The sequence below is a fragment of the Echinococcus granulosus genome, assembly GCF_000524195.1.
Source record: "Echinococcus granulosus chromosome Unknown EG_S00046, whole genome shotgun sequence".
Taxonomy (NCBI): Eukaryota; Metazoa; Platyhelminthes; class Cestoda; order Cyclophyllidea; family Taeniidae; genus Echinococcus; species Echinococcus granulosus.
The window spans coordinates 227,042-238,243 of NW_020170426.1; the positions used below are offsets into that span (position 1 = coordinate 227,042).

At 43.3% G+C, this 11,202-nt stretch overlaps 1 protein-coding gene across 1 annotated transcript; it reads right to left on the reverse strand. All coding sequences in view use genetic code 11, as the record gives it.

Moving 5' to 3' along the window:
• Window positions 1-755: 755 nt before the first annotated feature.
• Window positions 756-10,348, reverse strand: EGR_05802 (hypothetical protein; the record flags this gene model as incomplete). Its single annotated transcript, XM_024495051.1, has 3 exons — window positions 756-770; window positions 1,010-1,396; window positions 10,064-10,348. The coding sequence occupies 3 exons, from the start codon at window positions 10,346-10,348 to the stop codon at window positions 756-758; spliced, it is 687 nt and encodes a 228-aa protein (XP_024350514.1).
• Between the last annotated feature and the right edge of the window lie 854 nt (window positions 10,349-11,202).

Consider the following 11,202-nt stretch of genomic DNA (forward strand, 5'->3'; position numbering starts at 1 on the left):
AGGAAGGGATGATGGATGTGGCACAAGTTGTTTCACTGAACAAAATATTGTAGATGACTTTTGAATTTATCGCCCGCCATTTATAGCAAAAACTGCACAAACTTCCTTGATTACCTCATAACTAGATGGACTAACAGAATTAAGACTTAGCATGCATGCAATAGTTAGCGCTCTTATGCTAAAAATTGCTTGTCACTTGCTGAGTCCCGCCAGCCTTCGCAGAACTACATAAGGGACTAATTCAAATCCAAAAAATACGCGAAAGTTTTTTGTCTAACGAATCAGGCACATGTATACAGTGATATATCGGTTGAACATCCTAATCACGGATATTTTGCTTAAAAATTCTCATGAAATGATATTTTGTGAGAAAAAAATGTATCAGCAATGCAATAATGTTGCCGTTACCACCATTACTACACCAGCAAGAAAGAAAACATTTTCTGCGACTTGAAATTCGCCCATTCAAAGAGGCTCCGCTATACAGCTTAAAACCACCTCCAAAACAACCGTCAATATTATCGAAGCCAGGTTACTTGCAGTGAGAAAGTTATCGTCAATCTGAATGCTTGAACAAACATCATTTTTATCCGCAATCAGAAATCGTGAAAGCTTCTGATTACCGCAAAGTCCAGGATTTCTTCCCAAGGGGTACATATCAGCTACTTGGACAGAAAAGGCAATGAATTGCAATACATTCTTATTTGGCATTTAGTAAAATTGTTGCCGGTACATTTTGATCACCCCCTATCTGGCTACGCCAAATTCATCTGAAAAATAGTACGATGTCACGATCGAAATTGGAGAGGTGAAAGAGATGTAAGAGAATATCTTCTTTATTTTGCCCTCCTCTAAACCACTCCCGATACTTTTGGAACAAACTTTACAAAAGCCATGTAAAGCTTGATCGCAAACATTATATCACAGTTGAAAGAAGCGATCCCAGTGGATATGTAGAACTTTTCAATTTTCCGTTGACAGCTAACTACGTGGAACTAAAGTGCCTCACCTTCACTGCATCGCCAGAAGGTCCTTCCGCAGCGGGAGTGAAGCAGCCTTCAGGATTCGCGGAGGCTCCGTGAAGCAGTCCATTAATTCGCATTGACTCAAGTAGCGACGCGGCAGCATTATGCTGAGCCCCAACATCCGCTTCGGACGCACCGGACGTTGACGTTGAGGCCGCAGTCGCGGCAGTGGCTGAGGTGATAGTGGCGGTGGAGGAAGACCCATCAGACGTCACGGCTTGACTCTCACTGCTACCTGGCTTGGCAGCAGCGTTGGAAGTTGCGTTTAAGCCAGGAGCGGTTGGAAATGTGTACCCTGCTGCAGACATTTGCTGGGGAAGGGTTGGGGCAGCAGAAGGGTCCAATGGATTGACTGGCGTTGGGAAGAACAACTGAAAAAGTGGGATTGAAAGGGTTGGGGTAGGAATGTTAGCGCTTCGCTTTTAAATCTCCCTCGACTCGGCTACTACAGAGAGTTATGGTCATGTCACTTGCGCTACCAGTACGTCAACCTTTTATGTTCTTTAAAGGCTTATTACCAAGGTTGTGCACCTTAGGATCCCTGTGTACATCATCCAATTAAACACGTCCCTAGTTCACAAGGTCGGAGTTCCAGTTGGCTTTACCTTAAAACTAAACGTGACCCAGCTGTTTCGTTTCAAAGTGAAGGGAACGCCTGCCCACACGTTTACTGGAGTTTGTCCCATAAAAATTTTACAGTCCTGGCATAAGCATCGGGTGTTTTTGCCGACACTATCCAAACTAGATAGAAGAGCAAGGAGTAGGAATTTCAAATTTTGCCATTTTGAGAACGTGGATCACTTTTGTGGCAATTTTCGAGAAGAGTATTCATTGAATAGTTAAAAAAAAGAAACAATAAAAAATTTGGCGAATACATTCATACATATCTAATTGTCACCAATAGTCAGGATAATATGAAACGTTCTAATTATGATTTGCCCTTCAGCATGGCCGACTTGTTGCACTACAAATCAAAACGAGGTTGAGATAAGTTGATCTGAGGGACGAAAGATGAGTCGTATTAAATAAAAAGCGAGAATACTACTTCTAATTCGATGAACTAGTTAGGCAATGAAGTCGAGACAGCGGAGGGTTTGGGTGATTTAATTTGTGACCTGCTCTGGAAGCAGATTGCTGAAGGGGAGAGTTATAAATTTAGTCCAGTTGAAATGAAACCACCTCAAGGAAAAGGGACAGGAGGTACTCACAAGGTTTCCTGCGCCTAGAGCCGGAGGGGTAACAGTATGAAGGAAGTTCATCGATCACGACACTCAAAATCCCTCACACATAAACACGAATACACAAGTACGCCCAAATGGGTAGGTGGCTAAAGGGGCAATGAGGTGGCCGCCCGACTCCGTCCGAATAATCACTAAGCCCTGCAAAATGTGGGGCACGATGTGTGTGTGTGTGTACGTATGTGGCCACGATGGAAGCACACAAACGCGTTATAGAGCCATAGTGGGCTGCCCACTCGCCTTCTTCGCCCAATGGTGCGTACGTGAGTGTGGACGCACGCACCCCACGGATTGGTCACTACTGTCTTGTGGAATGGGAAAACGCGTACGTACGGGAGTGGGTGCTGCTGGCACCCCGATGCATTGATCGATCGTTTAAGTGGTGCGCGCACACACACAAAATTGTGGTTTTTCCACGTCGTCGTAGTTTGGGGGATGAGATGCTTGAAAGATCGTGCAAGTAATCTTATTTTAAAAGTCGAGCCCTCTTGAAAGAAATCACTTCAGGGATGTCAGACCAAAGGTGTAGGTATAAAATGGGACAGCTAAAACCTGGCTATTGCTATTAATGTTAGGATTCCACTCGCAAACTAGAGAACCTCGTGCCGGAAAGGTGGCCATTGTATTTATGCACTTGACTTTTTGCTCATACCACGTACGCGGTCAGCCCTCAGTCCTACTGCCTTGTATTGCCTTCGGTAATAACTGGAGCGCTCTAGTCTACCGTAGCGCGTTTGGTCTGGGTTGCTTCGGCTGTTCTAATGAGCAGTCGAAAAACTGTCCTATTTGTGGTGAGATTGGCACAAGGGTTGTCTGCGCAATTTAGTTCAGGAAGCAGGAGTGGGAAAAGTAAACCAAAGTCGGTGTGTTATTTAGTAATTTCTCAACCGAAAGATTGAGCAACACGAGGGATTTTACAGTAAGAGGTAAGTGATTCAACAAAAACTACTGCCAAACAGTTATACTTGAGGAAACTAGGCAGGAGTAACGATAGTGGGATTTCACAACTAATCCAATTTAACCACCACTACAAGAATTTCAATCTGACTCCAAATGGCAGGTGACCAAAAATTTAACGCGGTTTTCGGTAATAGGTAACAGCGGCGGCTTCCTGCAACTCCTAGGGTCATGTGAAATCCGTGCAAGTGCTTTTACCCATGCAGTATAAAGCGAATACGGGAGCACTTTAGTCAATCAGTACGGTTCACTCGATTGGGTTCGCAAACACCTCCTTATTTTCGACACCCAATTCACGCATTATCGGTAGACATAAGCCCCATGTGATTCCAGCCTGTCCACTTTACCAACCAGGCCCAATTCGGTCACAAACCTCCAGAAAATGGTTTTATGTCTAATCTTCTTCATTACACTTGGAGAAGGTGTGATGACAAAACAACGTACTACCCAGAACCAGAACCAAATGGATTATACACAAATGGGAATTTGGTAATGAACCATTCAAAGATAGATGCATCACATTAATGATGTAAGAAACAAATCTCTAACACAAGACCTCATACCGCCACACAGTCTACCCATAAGATCTAATAGGAGAAAAATTATGCTTCATCCCCATTCTCTGTATTCCCTTTTTCCTGTTTCCCCGAGTGATGATTGTCACCCTTTCGTGACATTAGCATCAGACAATCACATGACCACACCCAAAACAGGGGGGACAGTCAAAAATTAAAAATGGGAGGGGTTATGGAAAGCTCTCCACAGCTAGTCCACTAATTACCAAAAATCGCTTGAAGTTATATGCAAGTAACCCGGGCATTTATGGCAAGCGCGAGCGGGACAAGGCCAAGACAACACTGACCTTAGGTTGGAACACAATACTCGCCAGACAATAGACGTTACTGATGGGCTATAATTAAAAATTTTAAAAGTGTGTAAAACGAAATGAGAATTCGATGTGTTACAAGTTAACAAAAACCAATGTGACCTCTTCTCATCCAAAGTTATATCTTACAGATGTTTCACCACTGTTCTGACCTTTGATACGGAATATAACATTATTGGTCAGAAAAGAGGAAATTCAGTCCAGCGATTGTGCAAATATTGTGGAGGCTGTTCCACGCCACTGCCTGGATGCACAAAATATGTCGATTGCATTTCCTACCCCCAATGGCACGACTGGTGGGAATTAACGACAAGAAGCATTCCATCCGTCCGTCCAATCACACATGACTGAGGCAGGTGCGAATAGAATAAACAAAGTATTCATAACCATCTTCACATGATTGGCTACTTTGATTCACTGTCAGTCAAGTAGGAGTACGAAGACAACCAGTAACAAAAATGCGACATGTAGTAATTAAACCTGTTACTTTCAAGGAATATCATCGCAGAGAAAGTGTGTAAAATGTGCTGCTTCAACAAGGAGTTAAGATGGGATGATATTAGAAGCTCTTTCCCCTTCCTTTGATCATTTGGAAATGAAGAACAAACTTACTGTCACCTAGTTGATCAAAAATATTTGATAAACAGCACTACCATCCTATCACCTTTTTATCACTTTCAATGAAGTACTCCATACGTCAAAGTCCATCATAGTAATTCTGGTATTTAACAAAAGTGCCACACTTCACACCAAGACAAAAAAAACGTCAATTGAGTGACCCTTGGCCTGAGCTTTTTTGCTTAAAACTACAGCTAAGTGACACTCACCGGTAAACAATGAGAGCAGAAAAATGAAAATAGCAAGTTTCCTGTGAGGATTTGACGGAAACCATCCAAAAAATTCGCTAATCACAGGATGAGAATGAAATAAATAATTGAACTATTATTAAATAACTCACTTATTACTAATGGGGAGAAAGCGGGATGGAAAAACTCACGTGAGAGGTTAGCATGGCGTGCTTTTAACTGCGCCTAGCAATGGCGTGTTTAGCAGTCGTTTCACGGTGTGTGCATGTTTGTAGTCAAACTTCGTCCACTCTCACCTTCACCAGCATTACGACCCGAATGCACACAAAAACGAATCGTAAACACTCAAAAGTTAGAGAGAGAGGGCGAGAATTGGGTGTGTGTGTGTTGCGTGCGCACATGTACGCGTTTAAGACTGTCCGCGAAACACAGAAACAGTTCTCGTAACATTCATGTATGTGCGTAACAGCCACCACCATCACTACTAGCCTACACACAGATTGCATGGCCGGTAGGAGGCAGAGCAAACAGCAGCCCTCTAAAGTTCACCTTTCTAGCATGCTGGAAAAGTTTAACCTGTACAATTTGTCAATCAAGGAGCTCGGGTATCCATTTCATCGAGTGAGTCCGTACGTTGAGTCTCCTCATCCCACCCTTTACGCCAACCGCAACTGTAAAACAATACTTATTTAAGTGTACATTCAACTACGCGGCCTCTAAGTCTCTTCAAGTTCCACCTGGTGGTGTAGACATCTGCCCAAACCTACACCGTACCCCGGTGTTCAGATGGCAAGGGGTGTTGGACTTCACTAAACTAAACGTGTCAAATTTAACCGTGAGTACATCATCTCTCAAGGCAGAAATGCGGTAAAGTTACAAGGTTATTCTCACAATCCTTCCGTTTTAAGTCCTGCGATGAGCTTTGATGACATATAGTGCGTGGTGAATATCGTCTCTGAGTCATTTGATATCGTGAAAAATCATAGATGAAATTCGAGAACACGCTCACAGATATAACTCCATAGTGAGCCAAAGACATTAAGATACAGTTTTTTTAATAACAATCGGTTTAGGCAAAGTTCTTTTCGATCGCTTTGCTTTACAAATTGTTTATCACCTCACCTCTTAAAAAATGCGTCTTACGGAAGGCAAATTAGCAATGCTACCTTCTCGACATGAAATGTATTTACACTAGACCAAAACATTCCAGGATCCCTCGTTGACAGTTAGTGATTAAAGCGCCACTATTAATGGAGAAAACGCACTTAGGCTCCAGCACTCACACCTTGATCCCACTGATTAAGCAATGTTTTCACAGATTATTACGAGACCACTTACTCAGCACATTACTGACTACCAATTCGCTATTGGAACGCTTCTACCAAATCTCGCTAGCAAGGGAACAATTTAAGGCATCTCTTCCTTTTCAAGTCGAGAAGAAAACAGACGCAAGCACCATGGCTTGTGATTGTGTTGTGCAAGTGAGAGTTTCCGTACATTCGGAGAAGGGGTACACGCGATCTCCATTCCATAACGACGTCGGAATATATTTTAAACATAAGGGCTGGGGATTGCTGCCTGCAACTCCCGCTGAAATCAAATGGAGTAAAACTACCTTAAGCAAGTCTACGCCAATTCATGTCAATTCTACTCCAATTTTGCTGCATAAAACAGGAAACCTTTAAAAGAGACATATTTGGGTCCCATGATGGTAATGCGATTGGCTGAAATGATTTTGCCATTTCGTGGAGGTCATTTGCATAAAAAAAGTGACAGTTAGACAGATGGCATTTGAAAAGTAAGCCGAAATTTTAGAATGGCACTTTATTATTATCGTTTATTTGGGCATTATACAATTCCTTTCAGCTGAACAAGACATCAACATTCCACAAAAATTGCAGCATTTACGGAGTTATTTTCCTCGTTAAATGAAAGGTGAAAAACCTGTAAATTCACTCAAAAATCCCGTGCCTTTCACCTCTGCCTTGCTTCAAGTAGCATTCAAGGCGAGTACACAGAAATGAGGGAAGCTTTTATACAGAAGGGACGCATCCAAATAGCGCGCTGCATTAACAACTTCTCAATTACATTGTTGAGCCGCAGTCCCGCCGCCCCGAAAGAAGGACGAATTTGCCCTGAAGCATCCCGACTGCCTGACTCACCCACTAGACACCGCAACACGTACTGGTTATGAATTATTTGATGTGTGTGGGCGAATGCACTTGCAGTGGTGGGACTGTCGGCCTACATCCCCACCGCGTAGCCTTATCGCCGCGGGTGACGCATCGCATCGATTTTGACCGCGTTATTGCGCACGCAGGGCGGCACGTGGAATCGCGAGGCAGAGGTCACGCAAATTTTTGCGTGCGACCTGACAGCCGTAGACTTAACACCCAGGCATTAGTTTTTGGAGCTATTAGATGGGGTTCCACAGACACCATCACCAAGTGAGATCGCCTGCATGAGTTTTATAGCACTACAATTTATGAGTTTGCTTTACTGCTTCACTTTCTCACCACTTCCATGTTGCAGTTGTGGGATGAAAAAATACACCATGGGAAGTGAATGTACAATCCGTCCGATGAAGAGTTGGAATCGCGTGCAAAAAAATCCCAATTTTATAAGATGTTAGGACTAGACATGAGAATTGAGAAAAAAATGAAAAGTGTTGCCGATATTTAGTGAAGTTATTCACAAAGTAACCAAACTCTGCAATAAAGAGCAAATAAGTACAGCTTAAAATAAACACTATTACAATCTGCCCTTAGTTCCCACTAAACGAAACAAACAGCGGCTGCAAATCTCACCTCTGATAAAACGCTTCATTCCTTGAGATGCAAAAATAGCGCTTAGACACCACCCTTTATGTCTCGCACCTATTTTCAGAATGCACATTCTGTTTTTCGTGATCCTATGGATGTCTACTGCTGATGTCACAAAAAGGTGACAAGCATCGCTTGGAGAAATAGCTTGAGAGGAGAACGGGGGGTGAGTATGTAATAGTGCTTTGTGAGATGAGTCAATAAGCAATTCCCTTCCACATGGATTTTACTGGATGAGTTGAAGAACAAGTAGCTAGGCTCCAAAGATTCTGGACATCTGTAAATGGATGGCGTATAGGTAAGACCCACTTGCTACCGGTGGCCTCAACCAATGCCTTGCCTTCTCATTTGACGCGGGCGTCAACGAACTGTTTCATCATCCTGACTTAAGGCTGTTCTAGACAGGTAAACTTCCGATTATTTTTATCAATAGTGTCACGCAATCCCTCATTCTTCGGGACCAAAAATAAATAATTATGCTGTACCTATCTTCGACCAATTTACCGGAAGTTGACTCTGGCTGGTACGTTGTTCTGCTGGTGCACCCTCTTCAAACACGATGCGACATTTTGGAGGAGAAGCTAACTACTGCAGATGTGCGACGGTACGCAATTAGCCAGGTAAAGTGGACAAGCTGGAAATGCGCCAGGATCCTCTTAGCCTGATGCCATACAAAACGAGGGCTGAAGGTAAAACTGGCAGGTAGAGAGCCCATTCAATAGTCCTGTGCTGAAAGGCTCACATACGCATACGTACAAACGATCTCAAGCATCTCGCAAGCCCCTACATTTCATTCGAATCAGTGCAGCGAGCAAAATCGGAAGCCGCATTATGAACAAGTTCAAACAGTACCCAAGCTTAGGGTATCCAGATCGAGAGCATAAATTACGGTAATAGTTGTTATATTTAGGGCACGAAATTCCATGGCTATGATTTGTGGCAGTGCCTACTGAGAATCATCTACATTGTTGATAGATTTACCAAGTGGCACCGGGACTTACCCATTCGTTGAACAAGACTACAATCAGTAATTAAAAAGGATCGTACTAAGATGCGCTCAAAGGAAAACTGTATCTGGAGGATCTTTTGTTTACCAAAGGACAAATAGGCTCTCCACGAGGCGATATTCTGTTTACACAAATTCCGGACAGGAGTAGCAACTTCCTCAGCTAACGAAAAGTAAGATAATTTATCTTTGCACGCAATGAACTTCCAGCAACCGTGAAGTGGGTCATTCTATGAGCGAATGGTTGAAACGCCTAAAACGCAGTGCTTTCGGTGCGCAAAAACATAAAACACCAGAGGCCTCCAATAGTGGAACTGACACCAATAGTGGTGTTAGTGGGCGTCGGCAAGATTTCGGCAACGAAAGGTATGAGTCAGTTCGTGCAATCCCAACCAATCCAAAAAAGGGCAATGAATCATTACACTGGCCAACCCGTGCACCCACCCACACCGCAAGAGGGCAAATACAGTCTGTCTCTAGGCCGCAAAGTCCAAGGGATTGCGCAATCGATAAATCAATAGTTCGGGCTTTAAACTGGTCATGTCCGTGCCATTTCAGTGCCTTTTCGTTGCAAAAAATCGATGGTTTTAAAAAACAGAAAATTTTCGGTTCTAGCACGGCCACCAAAAATGATGTTATTTGATCTTGAGATCGTGAACTATTGCTATCAAGGAGGTAAAATCCTCAACAGGGTACCTCACCTGCATCAATTTGAGAGTGTAGACATTGATGGCATCATAATTAAGCACAAAAAAGTTGTAACTAGCTTCAATTATGCGATAGTGTTGACAAAAGTCAGGAGATTTGTACAACTCCAATATTCTTCAAGCATGGTATTACTACCGATTCAATTAGTAGACCTATAGCAAAACAAAAACCCAGTAAAGACCCTGCCAGCACAGCTTGGAGTGAGCTCTATGCAGGTTTTGTAGTGATTTCATGCGCGTAAAAACGCGGGTACTTTAGCCACAGAGACTCGTGCTTTAGTCCTGATCTGTAGTTTCCCAATCCTTTTGTACGTTCACAACAAGTTTTCCCTAATAAGATAGCTTACCGCGACTTTAATGAAGCTTAGTGGGAACATTTCAAATTTTAAGAAATTGAATGTGGATGGTAGTGAGGGAACTCAAAATTTTTAGAATTTTCCCAGCACATTTAGGGAATATGATAACACGGGCGCAACACCCCACAGAAGTTTTAAAAGGGCTTAACATCCTAAAATGTCGCAAAGTACGGATAGCAGAACCACAATCTTTTTTCAAGTGGTTCAGAAAATTCTACCACTAAAGTGCTTTCAGGAGGTCGCACCCAAATCCTACTCACCTGAGTGGCTGATGGTTTGGCCGCATCGCAGCTTCCACCGAGTTGATTAGGCATGCCACGAAGAGCGAAGAAGTCCATCAACCCACAGGGAAGTCGCTTTGAACTGTGTGAAAAGGTGAGAGGAGATAGGACAGTGGATAGGGGCCTGGCAGTTCCAGAGAAGGGCTGTCGCGGCGTCTGCGGCGTGAAGGGTCCCATGAGGCTTTGGCCGGGATAAAATCCGCCCGGTCGTGAGTTTCCCGGTCGCATGGTAGCAATGACGGCCGACGGCTGTTGATGCAGCATGGGAGAGCAAACCTTCCCCACCGGTGTCCGATTGGGCCAAAGCGAGAGCCGTGTGAGTGAAGAACCATGGAAATTTTAACGCACGCAGGCACGCCGATCGGGCACCAATCAGAGGCGTGCGCACGTGCGCTCACATGGAAATCGATGCTCTTGAGTCAACGCATTCATTGGTCAGAGGGTCCTGTGAGCTTGATTGGTCAAGTCGTCTATTGGCATCGGCATGCCTCTTGGCAATTTAGAAGAGGGGCAAGACAATGCTTTGTCTAGCGCCTTCTTCTCTCGTACACGGAGACAGAAAATCTCAAAATACCTATAGGCTAGTTGAATGCATCCGTAAATCATTTAGTTAGAAAATCGAGTGTCTGGAAAGGGGAGATTCATGTAGAAAGTCACTATAAGTGTTAATAGAAAGGAGAAATCCTTAAGCTTACATAAAGTGTTATGTATTTAAAACTGTACATTTTATTTAAAGGATTGCTAGCGCTGAGGGCAAATCAGAATTGGACATAGTGAAGATGTAGTAGATTGGTTAATGAATCTGAATGCATTCAATGAGTCAAATATATCCCGACTTCTGGCATTTAAGCACCTTAGCTTAAAGAACTCAAAAAGTGTATCGCAATCTTCTGCATCACAAGCCGCATGATTTTGCCCTATGGAAAAATAACAGTGAGAGACATTGGTGACATTAATGGCATTTTGTAAAACCGGAGGTCTAAGCGGCATAATTTTACTAAATGTAAAACAATCAGCAAAGAGTAGGCAGTGTTTATAGTCAAACATATAGGGATGCAAAAAGAATTGTAAAAAAATAGGGGCAAAGCAACCATTGCCAAAATCCATCATCTCTTCCC